The 15,664-nt window shown below is 60.9% G+C and overlaps 4 protein-coding genes across 4 annotated transcripts; all 4 read left to right on the top strand.

The window, feature by feature from the left end:
* Positions 1–462: 462 nt before the first annotated feature.
* Positions 463–2,439, top strand: LMXM_29_0360 (putative endosomal integral membrane protein; the record flags this gene model as incomplete). Its single annotated transcript, XM_003877133.1, has 1 exon — positions 463–2,439. One exon carries the CDS (start codon positions 463–465, stop codon positions 2,437–2,439), a length of 1,977 nt encoding a protein of 658 aa, XP_003877182.1.
* A 1,585-nt stretch (positions 2,440–4,024) lies between these two features.
* On the top strand, positions 4,025–5,857 carry LMXM_29_0350 (putative kinesin; the record flags this gene model as incomplete). Its single annotated transcript, XM_003877132.1, has 1 exon — positions 4,025–5,857. The coding sequence occupies one exon, from the start codon at positions 4,025–4,027 to the stop codon at positions 5,855–5,857; it is 1,833 nt and encodes a 610-aa protein (XP_003877181.1).
* Positions 5,858–8,989: 3,132 nt separating this feature from the next.
* On the top strand, positions 8,990–11,386 carry LMXM_29_0340 (putative KU80 protein; the record flags this gene model as incomplete). Its single annotated transcript, XM_003877131.1, has 1 exon — positions 8,990–11,386. The coding sequence occupies one exon, from the start codon at positions 8,990–8,992 to the stop codon at positions 11,384–11,386; it is 2,397 nt and encodes a 798-aa protein (XP_003877180.1).
* A 1,440-nt stretch (positions 11,387–12,826) lies between these two features.
* On the top strand, positions 12,827–15,409 carry LMXM_29_0330 (conserved hypothetical protein; the record flags this gene model as incomplete). The annotated part of the gene is made up of 1 exon (XM_003877130.1): positions 12,827–15,409. One exon carries the CDS (start codon positions 12,827–12,829, stop codon positions 15,407–15,409), a length of 2,583 nt encoding a protein of 860 aa, XP_003877179.1.
* Between the last annotated feature and the right edge of the window lie 255 nt (positions 15,410–15,664).

Raw genomic sequence — 15,664 nt, 5'->3', positions numbered from 1 at the left:
GGGAGAGAGAAGGGGGCAGCTGAAGGAAGGGAGGACACGAAAAAATGTGCGCGCCCATGTACTCCACAGCAACAACAATTTTTGCACAGGCGCTTGCCGTTTTCTCTCAAGCGATCCCCTCCCCCTTAACCTGCCGGTGCCCCGAACCTTCAGTGAGCGGCTCTGGAGTGATGAGGAGGGACGGCAGATACTCACCGCCGTTCCTATCTTTCGCTCTCTGCATGCCTCTCGCTTCCTTCGCGGATGCACTCTTCCTCAACTTCGCTTCTCCCTTCATGTCCTTACTGATCATCTCTGTGTGCTGCCCACACCGCGCCCGAACGCACTCGTGACGTCGGCACCAACGCCTCCCTGTACCGCTCAACGCCCCCCCCTACACACACACACGGAGAGTTCTTTGTGTCCCCCTTTCAACATAGGTCTCGCCGCTCTACCCCACCTCACCACCATTGCACCAGTGCCATGACGAACCCACACGCACCTACTCCGGCTCAGAGAACGAGGAGCGTCATGGGACGTCGTAAGGTGCTTACTTGCTTGCCAGCCGCGACGACCATGCTGCGGGCGGCGCTGTGCGTTGTGGTCGTTGTGCTTTGCTGGGCTTCGTCCATCACCTACGGCCTCAGCTTTCCCTTTATGCGCGATCTCGGCTTAGCCTACTCGCAGGGGGAGACTGTTCACGTTCTGGCGAAGTCCCTCACATCTCACTCGAAAATCGTGCCGCTTCGCTGGAGCAGCGTGTTTCCGTGCGTGGCGCCACTGCTCCAAAGCACGCTACCGCCATCGCGTCGCAGTATTGGTGAGGCTCTGACGGGTGACACGCTGGAGGACTCTGGCATTCGGCTGACGGTGCTGACGGACATGAAGTGTGTCCTCATCTGCTCAACGCGTCTGAGCACGGCCGAGAGGCAACAGTACGAGAAGCGCATCTTGGGCCGTTACCGGGCACACCTGATGTTGGATGGACTTCCAGCGCTAGAGGCGCCGTCGGTTGATAGCGAGCACCGTCGCATCCGAACCGGCTTTCCGCTTGGCAACTTCTCTCGGGCCGTGACAATGGGGTTTATAGATGTGTATAACCACGTTCACTTCATTGTCTCCTACTACCCCATCACCTCGACGGACCCGCCAGCGGTGCGGATTGTGCAGTTCGAGGTGCAGCCCCGCAGCGTGTATCACACCGGCGAGCTGAAGGGGGACGGCACCTGCACCCTTCCCGCCATGCCCAAACCGCAGATCACGCCCATGGAGAGCATCCGTTTCAGCTATTCCGTTGAGTGGGTGGTGTCGACGACGCCGTGGAAGACCCGCTGGGACAACTACGTCGATCCCGATTCGCGCGAGTCGAAGGCGCACTGGTACTCCATCGTGAACGTCTTCTCGTTGGTGCTGCTGCAGTCGGTGCTCCTGTGGTACATCCTCGTGCGGTCTGTGCGGCACGACATCTCATCCTATAATGAGGAAGACTTGCTGGGCGATCGCGAGGACAGCGGATGGAAGCTTGTGCACGGGGATGTGTTCCGACCGCCGCGCGGTGCTGTCCTCCTCTCCGTGCTCGTCGGCAACGGCATGCAGATCATGTGCATGGTGATCGCCTCGCTGCTCTTTGCCGTGGCCGGCATGCTCTCGCACGACTCGCGCGGTATGCTGGCATCGCTGCTTGTGATGCTCTTCGTGTTCTTCTCCAGCGTCAATGGGCTTGTGACGGCAAGCCTCATTAAATTCTTGCGGCGACGCTCGTGGCAGGCAATCTTTCTGACGTCCATCGCGCTGCCGGGGTTTCTCTTCGTGGTGTACCTCACACTTAACTTGATACACCTCGGCTCCCACGCGGCAAGCACGCTGCCCTTCATCTCTCTCCTCTACCTACTGGCGCTGTGGCTGTGTGTCTCGGTACCGCTTTGCTTCGGCGGCGCTGTCGCCGGCTTCAGCACCAACATCTCGGTCCCAGCGAAGACCAACGCGATCCCGCGCACGATCCCGCCGCAACCGTGGTACATGAAAGGCATGCTCTCCTACGTGGCTCCCGGCATTGTGCCACTGGCGGCGTCTTACGTAGAGTTGCAGTCCATCTTCGGCAGTGTGTGGCTCGGCGTCACGTACCGCATGTTTTCCTTCCTACTGGCAGCCTTTGTGCTGGTGCTGGTCATTGTTATGCAGGTGTCTATCTTCTTCACCTACAACCAGCTGAGCCTCCTCAACTACCACTGGTGGTGGCGCTCCTTCTTCGTGTCGGCGTCGTACGGGGCGTGGCTGATGCTGTACTGCGTCGTGTATTACTGGTTTATCTCCGTCGTGAAGGGCTTTCTCGGGATGGTCCTGTTCTTTGGGTACATGGGGCTGGCTTGTGTGACGGTGGCGCTTATGTTTGGCGCCGTCGGCTTCCTAGCGTCCCTGGTGTTCGTCCGTATCCTGTTTGTGAGTGTCAAGGCGGATTAGACGGCGCGCGTGGGCGTCGAAGGTGCAAACGGACGGACAGAGGGATGACGAATCTTGGCGGATGGGCGCGCATGCGTCGAGGGACTTGGCAGAAGGCAAAATGCGATGGAAGGGTGTGGACGGTGGAAAGGGGATCGGGCGGAGCACCGCGTCTCTCCTTGTCCCTCCTCCTCCTGCCCCCATGTGCTCTCTTGCACTCGAACGGTTTCATCCGCCCCGCCCCCGCCCTTACCGACTTTCTTCGCACGCCTACCGCAATGGAAGGATATGTGTGCGCCTACAGTCGCCTCCCTTCCTCGCCAATGGCACACACACACACACACACACACAGACATGCGCGTGGGCATCGCTCAAACTTGTTTGGTGCTCCCGTTGGTACTATCCTGTTCTGGGTGTGTCTCTGTTGGATCTCTGACGTGGCTGCTCGCTTCGTGCAGTTTCTTCACTGCCTCTGTCTCTCCCCGCGCGCTGCGCACTTCCTTTGCCGTGTCTGGTGCCATCGTCCTCTTGTCTCTGTGCCGTCTCACACATGAGGTGTGTGCGTGTGTGTGCCAGGAAAGCCGAATGTTTTGCAGAGCGGTCCCGGAAAGCGTGTGGGCAAGACGCAGAGACGGGGGCGGGGGTGGAGGATGGGGAGGCCCTTCCCGGGCGGAAGGGCCCGACAGAGCAGCACCCCATGTAAACGAGTGTGTTGAACGCACACGCATGCCTGCGCGTATGTGCTCGTTGTGCGCCGGGTCATCATCGCCGGAAGCTCATCTATGTAGGCGCAGAAGCATGCGTGTAGAGAAGAAAACACCTAGACATATATATCCATAGAAGCGCCTAGTTGCCCATGTTTGGCGGAGGCGGATTGTGTCTGCGCGAGCCTGTGCGTGTGTGTTGGCAGTCGCGTAGTACTGGCACTGCTGCTGCCATGGCGACTGGTCATCCGCGCACCCATAGCCACATGTGTGCATCTCTCCCTCCCCTCGCGCTACGCAACTCTGTTCCGTGCGTGCTGTGGCTGTGCGAGCCGTTCGCGTCTATTTCCATCACTCCCTGTGTGTGTCTCACGCAGGAACACACGCGCTCACGCCCATGCACGCGCCAGAACACCTATTTCTCTACACTGCTTCGCTTGACTCTGCCACCTCGTGTCGCCCCCCTCCCCTGCCGTCTCCCTCTTGCCTGCTCCCTTTACTTGGGTGACTCATCGCGCCTACCGTCTTTCCCACCGCTTACCGTGGCGCACAGCTAGTAGCACGAGCTGCACAGACGCTTGATTCTCCAAGTGGACTACCAACCGCCAAGAAGCATACAGAGTCGACACACGTTAGACATCGCCCCTCTCGTCATTCATTCCCGGCGCGCGCACAACTCACCTTTCTACTCCGACCCTCCACCCTCCTCCCCCACCAACGCTTTGCTGAGCGGCCTCTTAATACCCCCACCTCGCCATCCTCTCCTCTCGGGTCGTTCTATCATTGCCGTCTCTTGCGTGTTTCACCCAGACCCTCCCCCTCCCCCCTTTCTCGCCCCGTCCTACCCGACGTGTGTCTGTGCCTGTGCTCTCTCGCTTTGCTTGTCGTCTCACTTCATCGGCATGTCACGCATACAGAAAAGCAGCAAGTCGGCGCCGAAGACCATTTCGGTGTACTGCCGCGTGCGGCCGCCTGTGCCGCAGGAGAAAGGGCACAACTTCAACAACATCGTCTACGATGATGCCGACAACCGCACCATCACCGTGACCCGCAAGTCAGGCTCGAAATCGTTTGAAAAGAGGTACTTCTTCAACCGCGTCTTCAGGCCCACTGTGACGCAGAAAGATGTGTACGAGACCTTCGCCAAGAATGCCGTCGACGCAGCCTTCGATGGTCAGCACGGCGTCCTCTTCGTGTACGGCCAGACCGGCTCTGGCAAGACCTTCACGATCAGCAACGATGATCCGAAGAACGAGGGTGTGTTGCAGCAGTCTATGAGGGAGATTTGGGACAGGATCGCCAAAGACCCGGGCAATGACTATTCGTGCAGCGTCAGCTACGTGCAGCTCTACAACGAAATTCTCACCGACTTGTTGGATGACAGTAAGGGTAAGGTCCGCATCCAGATGGGGTTGGAGGGCCGTGGAGACATCGTGATGGTGTCCGACGCCACCGGGCTGCCAGTCGAGCGGGAGGTAAAGGACTACAAGGGCACCATGGCCTTCTTCAAAGCGGGCTTGACGCGGAAGGAGATGGCGAGCACGTCCATGAACAACACAAGCTCTCGCTCCCACACCATCTTTACGCTTAACGTCTGCAAGGCCCAGAGGGTCGGCACTGTGACCGTCGGTGCTGAAACGGAGGGCCCCACAATTGCACTGGAGGGCCGCCTGGTGCTGTGCGACCTTGCCGGGAGCGAGCGTGTGAGCAAGACACATGCGGAGGGCAAGACGCTCGACGAAGCCACGCACATAAACCGCAGTCTCCTAACCCTTGGTAAGGTGGTGACTGCGCTGACCGACAACGCCCAGCACGCTCCCTTCCGTGAGTCGAAACTGACCCGCATTCTCCAGTACTCGCTGCTGGGTAACGGCAACACCTCCATCATCGTCAACATCAGCCCTTCCGATGAAAACACGGAGGAGAGCTTGAGCACCCTCTTTTTTGGGCAGCGCGCCAGCCAAATCAAGCAGGATGCGAAGAGACACGAGGTGCTCGATTACAAGGCGCTGTACCTGCAGCTCATGGCGGACATAGACAACAAGAACGACAAGACGCTGGAGGAAGCGCTGGAGGAGGAGCGTGGCGTCTACGAGGACCGCATTTCTTCCCTCAACGAGGAGATGAAGTTGCTGAACAACGAGAACGCGATGCTGCGCAACGAGAACAAGCAGCTGCGGCAGTACGTGCCGGCTGATCGACTGAAACTGATTGATGAGACACCATCCAGCGGAGTGCCTGGCGTCAATGGTGGATCTATCAGCGGAGGTTGGGCCAAGGCCAACCAGGAGCTGCGGGAGCTGATTCAGCAACGCGATGAAAAGATGAAAGTCATCAGTAATGAGCGGGTGCGCCTCGCGCTTGTGGTGGCTGAAGAGAAGCGCAAGTGCTTCCAGCTCGCACAGAAGTTGCGCTCATTCGCCATGCGGTACAAGGTGGAGCGCGAGCAGTTGACCCAGCGCCAGGAGGAGCTGACCACCGAGCTGGCGTCCCTTAAGGGCACCGATTACCTCAGTGCCGTCGGCACCTTTGAACCCACGGTGAGCCCAGCCAGCCCAGGCAGCCCGAAGTTTGCTCGTGATGGCGAAGATTTCAACGACGCTGAAAGCGCTCAGGCGCAGCTCCGCGCGTTGTGGGCGGAGCGCACGGAGCTCATGTTGTACCAGGCAAAGGCGGCCAATGCGATCCGCATGCTCGTGAAGGAACGTGAAGCTGCGCAGCGCAAGGCGGCGTAGTTGTTCGGACACTGCGATATGCCGGACCACTGCTGCGTACCGGCAGCAAAGTGGGAATGCCATCGTTATGTGCGGTATGCTTGGTAGTAGGGAGGAGGGGGTTAGGCCAGCGTAGAGGAAGAGTGAGAGGATGCTGCATGGAAAAGTTGAACAAGAAGGGGAGAGGCGGTGAAGGGAGCGCTCTTTCGACCGCTGTGGTCCTTCTTCTGCCCTCTCCGCGCAGGCCCCCTCACGTGCACTCCCCCGTCGCCATTATGGGCATCCGTTCCTCGCGTCTCCCTCTTTTGCTGTCGTTGCCGCTCTTCTGTCCCAGTTTTCTGCTCGCGAATGCTCACGCGTCGGCCGGGTTTCTCTCCTTGTTGTCCGAGTAGCTGCCGCGTTTTGCTTTGTCGCCTCGGTCAACCGCTTTACCTGCCCATTTGCCAACGACCCGATGCGCGCGCGTGTGTGGGCTCTCTTGTCTGCGCTGTGGCGGCGCTTCCGTTTTCGAGCGCTGCCCCATATTAGGAGACCCCCGTAGTAGTGCGTAAGAGGGTGGTGTATCTGCGTGCGTGTGCCTGCTATTGTTGCCTCAACCATGACCATCTGCGAGTCACGTTGTGGTGATGGTCGCGAAGGTGCACCTCGCGTACGGTGTGTCCCTCTTCAACGGGGGGAGCCGTCCCCCCCCCCCCCCCGCACGCAGCCGCGCCTTCGTCTCCCTCCAATAACAGACTTTTGTTGTTTCGCTCTCCCACCTCGTGCCTTTCGTCCCTTCCTCCGCCGGCCCTCACCACGTCCTCGAGCACGAGTGACTGCGTGTGTGTGTTGACGTCATCTTCGTTTGTGTGCGTGTCTCTGTCGGGCCACGTCCCACACGCACACGCAACACAGAGGCGCCTGTTCGCGTTATGTGTTGTGTGTGACGTCTTGTGCCCATTCTGTCTTCGTTGCCGCTTGCGTTGACGCTTCTATTTTTCAGTGCTCGATCTGTGCCTCTGTACCTTTTCTTTTTATTTTGTTTTCGACGGCGGCGTCTCTCTTTCGCTGCGCCTGTCCATGCATGCTTGCTGACGGTCCGTAAATGCATGTGTGTGCTGTGCGCATGTCCTTCCGCTGCGCTTTGCTCTCGGGCCAATCAAGGACGCGGTGTACACCCCCACACACACTCACCCACCACCACCACCACCGCTCCCTCTTCTTTCCTTCTGCTTTTTGCTTGCTTGTCTGGGCGTGGGTGTGCGCGCAACTTGTTGGGAGAGACACCGCCGCCCGCTTTCGTCACTTCTGTACACACACACACATATATATATATGCAAACCCCCTTTTCTTTGGTGGTGGTGGTGGTCGTGGTAATGGTGCCCAATGCTGAGTTCTGCCGTCCGCCTCCCTAAATCCTTTTCTCTCACTATCTTTGTTTCGTTCTCTCCCGCTCTACGACTACACACTCATGCTTCTCTCCCCCTCCCTCGATTTGCTCCGGCTTCTTTGCTTACGGTATTTTTATTTTTATGTGCTGTCTGCCACCGTGTCCCTGCGCTCGTGTGCCGCTGTGTCAAAGTTGGCGGCCGCGGTGGCGATGTTGGACCTCCCTTATCTCTTCATTTTCGTCGTTGTGCGGGTTTCTTTCGGCTCTTCGTGGTGTCTGCGTGTCTTCGTTGTTCGTGCCGTGCGTTCGCTTCGCCCCGTGATGACCGTTGCTCTTTTGTGCTGTGTGTTGGGTCTTGACTAGGGAACATGATGCTGGCGTGGATGAGGGCTATCGCTGGTGCGCTGGCTTGTGGCGTTGTCGTCGATTAAAGTAACTCTTTCATTGAAGGAAGCGCGAAGGGCTGTAACGCATGTGTGTCCTGAGTGTGCTCTTTGCTACGTCACTTACGTGCGGCACCTTTCTGGCGCTCACTCGTGCGCGAGTCCTTCTGCGAGGCAACCTGCATGCGGATAGGGGTGCATCAGTAGCCATCTGCGCACCGCCGCTCTTTCCAGTCGCGCGGCAGCACCGAGTCTGTGGCGCCTGCCGTCTCTCTCTCTCTCTCTTCTTGCTTTTTTTTCTCTATCTTGGGTATCACGAACACAGGGGAGAAAGCTGCCGCCTCACTTCTTTCCCCCTTGGTGCCAGCGACTAGTGAGCGCGGCTGTCATGGATCCAGTGTGCCATGATGGCCGCCTCTTTGCTTCTTGTACTTTTCGACACATCACCTTGCCCCCTGGATGGCGGGGGGGGGACACCTCAGCGCGTGGCGTCAGGGGCCAGCGCCCCACTCTCTGCGGGTGGCCCAAGCAGCCACTAACCCTGGCGAGACGCGGGACCACTTCTGGTGGTGACAGGGTCGGGTGGCTGCGGGCGTGGGGAGGCCCGAGCGATGCATCGCAACTGATGTCAGCGCTCAGGTCCTGGATGGCGTGGCGTCGGAGCGACCTGCGACAGTGCACAGGTTTGTGCCATCCATGCGATGTGCGGAGCGCCAGCGTGACTCGAGCGTCTATCTCATCCTCGGCCCTCGCAAATGCCCACCGGTGTGGGGAGTCTGCGCCACCTCGAGAGGGATACCCCACGTGGCAACCAGCTCGACAGGGGGGCGGAGGTCGGGTCAAGCTCGACGCTGAGGCCGTGCTCAGATGACTGAGCCGGCGCATTGCTGTACCGCGCGTGTCCACGGCTGCGTCGCAGCACGCGATGGGCCCCGTGGCAGGCCGTGTAGAGCGATGCTGTACTCCCTGCTGTGTGGCAGAGAATGGACGCGCTGAGACGAACACACGAGAATCAGCACCACACTGCCTTTCCTCCGACCTGTGCACATGTTTGTGCATGTGTGCCCGATCTCGTGCTGCCGTCGCCACCGCCCTGCACGGCGCCGACACGAGCGGGGGTGTACACGTCGAGCACAAGAGCTCCTGCCACTTTCTCCCCGTGGGCCGCCGTGTTCAAACTGGCGCCTTTTACTTTTGCATGCTGTGCTCCGGGCGACACGCACTGGCGGCGCGCCTCTTCATGCCCACCGCTGTGCTGCCCTCCACCTCCCTGTATGCAAACTTGTGAGTCGAAGGAACTCAGGCCACACCCCTTGCTCCGTCTCTCCTCCTCAACCCACTTTTTATAAGGCAAGAGACTAGCTTCTCTGCACTGGGTGCACATACCGTCTTAGCCATCGCATGCCCAAGGGTGCCACTGTGCTGGTGCTGGACATCACCCTCCCCAGCGCTGCGGCGCTGGTGGAGGCGTGTGACCTGTGCGACAGAATCCTCACGGACAAGATGATATACGCACCATCGGATGAAGTGGCTGTCATTCTTGCTGGCACAGAGAAGTCTCGCAGCGCTCTGTACGAGCGGTCTGAGCAGGCGCGGTACAAGCACATCACCGTGGCTGCTGAGCTCGGACCGGCAACGACACTGACCCTCGCACCCATTGCTGCTACTCGCGCAGGTGTTGCTGTGCTGCCTGAAGGCGCGACTGTGCGGCGGTCTATCGCGGAGGCGTACGACTTCATTGACGCCCTTCAGGTGGCGGTGGCGGTGCTGCAAGCACGCACGAGCCATAAGCAATACAACCGCTGCATTTACCTCTTCACCGACGCCCGCCACGAGGTGCGGCACAAGGAGGACCTGCTCTCCCTCATCGATGCCTTACAGCGCGACCAGGTGGCGTTGGTGGTGATCGGGTTCGATTTTCAGCCGCTGCCAGCAGCCGCGGATTCACAGGAGGAGCTCAACGAATCCGCCGTGTGTGACGCTAGTGCGTGGGCTGCGCTCGATAGGAAGGCACAAAACGAGAGAATACTCGCGGCGCTGTGCACCGAGCTGGGGCCACCGAGCGTACTCGTCAGCCCCGCAGAGGCGCTGGAGAGTCTCTCGTTGCTGCGCTGTCGAAGGATCCGCCAGCAACCCGTGCTCAAGGTTGCGCTCCGCATTGGTGACGTGCGGCTTGCCACGCAGCTGTTCACTCTCACGCAGGAAGAGCGGCTGCCCTCGCTGCGGCGGAGCACCCAAGACGGCGTAGACGTGGTGCAGACCATCGAGTACGTCGCCCTCGGCGGCGTTGATGAGCAGCCGTGTGCCTTGGCGAAGGAGGAGCGGGTAGAGGCGTTTTTCTTGGGTGTCGACCGCATCCCATGCAGCGAGACCGATCGAGAAACAATGAGGGTAAAGGGCCCACGCGCGCTGGAGGCGATCGGGTTCGTTGGAGAGGCAGAGGTGGAGCCGTACCTGTTGATGGGCGGCACACGGGCGCTACTGCCACTGGCGGGCGACCATGCCGGACAGCGCGGTTTCAACGCCTTGGTGGACGCGATGGCGTCCAGCCGTAAGGCAATGCTTGTGCGGCTCGTGCGCACGGCAGATGCTGCCCCGTCATTGTGCGTGTGCTTTGCGCGGACGGCGGCGTCATCTGCGGAGCAGCGCCACTTGGTGTTGGCTCCTCTCCCCTTCGCCGACGACGTGCGAGCCCTTCACTTCTCCGAGTACCCGGAGCTGCAGTTTAGTGCGGCCGAGGAGCAGTTGATGGACGAGCTGATCGACGGCCTCTCCGTGGATGACTCGGTGCTGGCACCTGACGATACCTTCAACCCGGTCCTGCAACAGTACTACGCCACCCTGCGAGCCAAGCTGTCCGCCATGAATGTCTCAGCGGAGAAGGGCAACGCGAAGGCGACCTCGTCTGAAGCAGCGGTACCGCAACTGCTGCCCATGTTGAGGGGCACCTCCACCGACTTCTTCGCAGAGGGCAGCGAGGTGTATGAGGCTGTATCGGCGCACCGGTCCGCCCTTGCGTCTTGCGCAAGCGCGTTCCCGTACGAAGATGAAGTGGACGCGCTTTTGCCAGGAAGCAGAGACGCTGGTGGGAAGGGAAAGCCATGGTACCAAGATGTGATGACGACCTCATCACTGGTCGGCACTCAGGCCGGATCACCGCTGTCAGCATCACAGGGATCTGGTGGAGCCCCGTCCACGATCGCCGCTGCCATCCTGAGAGGCGCGAGGTGCAGCGGAGAGGCGGACGAAGCGTCTGCCGGCAGCCACGCCACGTCGGATGCGAACAGCATCTCCACCGCTCCACACGACACCATCAGCGGCGGTGTCTGCTTCACGGTCACGTCCGTGGACCCAGTCGGTAGTTTCTCCATGATTGTGCACCACCCTACAGTGACGCAGGCACAGCTGAACAAGGCGAAGGACGACCTCAGCGATGTCATCTGGGAGCTCCTGCGCAGCAGCATAAAGGACGCCATCTACCGCAAGTGTATGGCCTGCATTACGGCCCTCCGCCAGTTCTGCGTGACGCAGGACGACGCTGCCTACTACAACGATTTCCTGCTCAAATTGGAGGTGGTCGCACGGCAGTGCGGGCGCGACGCCGATTTCTGGGTCCCGTACGTGGTGGAGCGGAAAGACAGCGCCAACGTGTGGCCCATCACGGCACAGGAGTGCACGTCTGCCGCCCTGCCCGACGATACCGCCGCCAAGGCTTTCCTGCAGAAGGACCGCTTCGATCCCGCCATCGTCTTCGACGACACGGCTGACGATGATGACTGGCTGACAGAGATTCAGTAGCGGAGCATCACAGGAGAGAGGAAGAGCGGGCGTATAGAGCGAGGGACAAGTGATGTGCTTGCGGGCGTCTGTGCCTATTCACACTCTCTCAGCTCCAGCACGCCGCCTTCCTCCCTTCTCCGTCCTGCCCGTTTCTCTCGCCGCCTCTCTGCCTGCATGTGTGCGTGCGTGTGAGCGTTTCTCATCACTTCTTCATCGTCGCTTTCCTCTCTGCCTTACGTGGGTGCCTCTGGATGGCGGGGGGGGGGACACCTCAGCGCGTGGCGTCAGGGGCCAGCGCCCCACTCTCTGCGGGTGGCCCAAGCAGCCACTAACCCTGGCGAGACGCGGGACCACTTCTGGTGGTGACAGGGTCGGGTGGCTGCGGGCGTGGGGAGGCCCGAGCGATGCATCGCAACTGATGTCAGCGCTCAGGTCCTGGATGGCGTGGCGTCGGAGCGACCTGCGACAGTGCACAGGTTTGTGCCATCCATGCGATGTGCGGAGCGCCAGCGTGACTCGAGCGTGTATCTCATCCTCGGCCCTCGCAAATGCCCACCGGTGTGGGGAGTCTGCGCCACCTCGAGAGGGATACCCCACGTGGAAACCAGCTCGACAGGGGGGCGGAGGTCGGGTCAAGCTCGACGCTGAGGCCGTGCTCAGATGACTGAGCCGGCGCATTGCTGTACCGCGCGTGTCCACGGCTGCGTCGCAGCACGCGATGGGCCCCGTGGCAGGCCGTGTAGAGCGATGCTGTACTCCCTGCTGTGTGGCAGAGAATGGACGCGCTGAGACGAACACACGAGAGCGCATGCCGGTGGGCTCGTCTGCTTTCCGCGCTCTCGTCTGTCTTCGATTATTGCCGTTGGCTTCGTTGACGCACACAGAGTATGCATCAACAAACACCACCTACAGTGGCAAAAAAGACGAACTCGAAGGCCAGCAAGGGAAGTGGTGGGTGCTGGTTGCGGTGTAGGGCTGCTGGGTGCCGGGTTTGTCTGTGAGAGGGTCTCCTGGTGGTTGTGTGCTGGCGCGCAGCACCGCTGCATGGACCGGGCGCGTATATAGGGCGAGCGTTTTCATCTCTGTTTTGCTTCGCTGCTCACAGGAAGGCCAGGCGAATGCTACAGCAGGGGGAGGGCAAGAAGGGACACGCTATGCTTTGCCGGCTTTCTTCCCGTTGCCCCCCCTCCACCACCACCACTTCTCGCCGACGGCTCTCGCCTTCGCTGTACTTTGCACTTGACGCTCTGCTGCGCGCCTTTACACCTTCCTCTCCTCTCCGCCCTTCTCCCCCTCTCTGTCGTACACGCTGCGCGCTTGGCAGGTGCGAACACCAGCGTACGCGCACGGTAGACCGCCGCTGCGTCCCAGGACCGCTCTTTTCAACCCCCTTCTCGGGATTTTGTATATTACCATCTCTCTCTCATTTTCCGTGTCGCCAGCGCAGCGCGGTCGTCGATGGAGGGAAGCGACCACTCGAAGGACTTGGCGTCACACGCGCTAGAGGTGGAGCCTGGCCCCATCGCTGCACCAACACCGCCACTGGCCAGTCTGGCGGAAGGGGAAGTTGTCACGGAGGGCGCATCGCATCCGAAGATGGCCGCTGCCGAACACAGCGAGGCGATAGCGACGGAGTCGCCGCCCTCTCCTCACTCAACAGGGGAGGTCAAGGCGAAGAACGCTCTGGCGGCACTGATAAGCGTGCTCGACAGCGATGAGGGGACTGCGAGGCATGGTGGCACCTCTCTGCGCTCCCTGCAGAAGATGTGCATGCGCGTTCCGCAGCTCTCCAACGAGCTTACTCGCCCGCAGCGTTTCCAGCTGTACTGCCTGCTCCTTCTCGAGGACAGTGATGACCTGGCGGTGTCGGGTGGGGCAGCTGGGCAAGAGGACTGGACGACGTACACGAAACGGGCACTGGAGACACACCTGCACGTGGGCAAGCAGGCCGCCGCTCTCTTCCCCGCCACTCTCCACGTCACCACCGACGAGCTCGCCGGCCTCTTCTACCGCCTGGGCGCCGACGCGGCCTTTTACTTCAATCCGGCGATGATGGAGGTCATCCTGTGCGTAACGTACGTGGTGGCCGGTAGCCGTTCTACTGACAAGAACATGCTGCTGCGCACTCTCTATCGAATGCTGTGCGTGCTGCAGAAGGATTTCATTGTGTCAGCAGCTTCTCACCTCTACGAGCCTGCAACGACATCTTTGCTGCGCTTGATGCTGCAGTTCTACGACCCTCAACTCGCCACCCACATGGACCAGCAGCAAGTGAATATTGGCACGTACTTGCTCGACTGGTCGCGGCGCCTGCTGGTTCTGCAGTCTGACTACGACACAGCGCTGAAGGTGCTGGACTGGGTGTTCATCCTGGGCGACCCCGTCATGGTCCCCTACGTCGCACACGCCTACCTCATCACCCACCGTCGGTCGCTCATGCTATTGAGCACAAAGCAGGCGCTGACGCAGCACCTCGACAAGATGAAGCTCACACTACCAGCGTGCAAGGCAGACGCGATTGACCCCGAGTTGGTGGACGGTCGCGCAACCGCCCCGACACCTGTGTGGAGCGGCAAGTCCCTGCTGCAGAACGCCGATCTGCTCTACCGTGTCACACCGCTCTCGACACAGCGCATGCTGGACTTTTGCTTCTACCCGGATGCCGGTGTGCTGAACAAGACACCGCAGGAGCTGCAGGAGTACTACGCCAAGACGCCAAGCCTACCGCTGGAGCGGTCCGACATCGCCTCTGCGTTTACGAAGCGCGGTGCAGCGGCACAGGGCGGCGGCGACGAGCTCCTCTCGCACGAGTACATAATTGTCGACTGCCGCTCACGGGAGAGCTTTGAGTATGTGCGGCTGCCCACGGCCGTCCACGTAGGCGATGTGCTGAGCTACCACCACGAGGACCTCGCGGAGGCGCTGCGGCGGCTCGAGTCCTGCCGCGGGCACCCCCTTGCCCTCTTTGGCACTGGACGACCGATCGTGGAGGAGATAAACCTGCTGAAGGTCTTTGCGCTTTACCTCGTCAACCGGCAGGCGTTCCCGTTCGTGTGCATCGTGCCAGGCGGCTTCAAGACAACGATTCCACTGATCCGCAATCGCATCATTGACGCTATCATGAGCCCCGCTGCGACAGCGGCGCTCGAAAATGCGGCGGGCAAGCGGGGTATCTCCAGCGTCGACTGGGGCCAGCAGGCGTCGGAAACGGCGCACAAGATCTCTGCCGCTCTCAACGAGGTGTCGGGCTACCTCGCACAGGTGGAAGGGGCTGAAGTGCGGCAGAAGGCCCAGGAGCTGGGCACGAAGGCGAAGGAGAGCGTGGCCGCGGCCGGCTCGTGGGGCTGGGGGATGATGAAGCGCGTCCGCGAGAGCCTCAGTGAGACCAGCGAGCAGGCCCTGACAGCACTCTCCTCTGTGACCGGCAAGATCGCGGCAGCTCAGATGACGACGAGCGCCATCAGCCGCTCGGCCCCCGCTTCTAGAGCCGAGACTGGACCCTCCTCTGCCACCGCGCCTTCCGCGGTGCCGAAAAGCTCCACTAGTGGGCAAGCGGTCATACCAACAGCCGTGGCTCATCCTACCGCCGTGCGACCATTGCAGCAGCCTCAGCAGGTTTTCTCGCTTGGCGAGGACTGCGAAGAAGAGGATCTGGACCTCATCACGTCCATCCCGGCTAGGCCGCTGCGGGGTACAGTGGTGCCGGAACCGGCACCGGTGGCAGTCGAGATGGCGTTGTCAGCCCCTGCAGCGGTGCCCGCGGCAGCAGTTGTCCCCGCTCCCGAGCGGCGGCACTTGACTGCACCCGCATTGTCACCCGACGTGACAACGGTGGCGGCGGCATCACTGGAGCCAGTGTCGCCACCAACGTCCTCGGTGGCTCCAGCGACAGCCACGGCGGCGCGCGGAGCGTCTGCACTGCAAATCGCTGCGGACCTCGACGCCGAGTTCGATGAGCTCTTCGGTGACCTGACCGTGACGCCTGCGGCAGCGTCGCGTGTGGCGGGCCTCTCCGCCGCCGAAGCCGACAGCCTCCGTTGACCAGCATGCACTCGTTGATTGTTGAGGCGCTGCATCCGTGGTGCGGTTTGGCTGCGTTGTGGCTGATGTTTGTTTGTGGGGTGTGTGCGTGTGTCGGGGATTCCCGTGTGTTCGTCTCAGCGCGTCCATTCTCTGCCACACAGCAGGGAGTACAGCATCACTCTACACGGCCTGCCACGGGGCCCATCGCGTGCTGCGACGCAGCCGTGGACACGCGCGGTACAGCAATGCGCGCGGCTCAGTCATCTGAACACG

Source organism: Leishmania mexicana, chromosome 29 (genome assembly GCF_000234665.1).
Source record: "Leishmania mexicana MHOM/GT/2001/U1103 complete genome, chromosome 29".
Taxonomy (NCBI): Eukaryota; Euglenozoa; class Kinetoplastea; order Trypanosomatida; family Trypanosomatidae; genus Leishmania; species Leishmania mexicana.
This window is presented reverse-complemented; position numbering and strand designations above follow the sequence as displayed.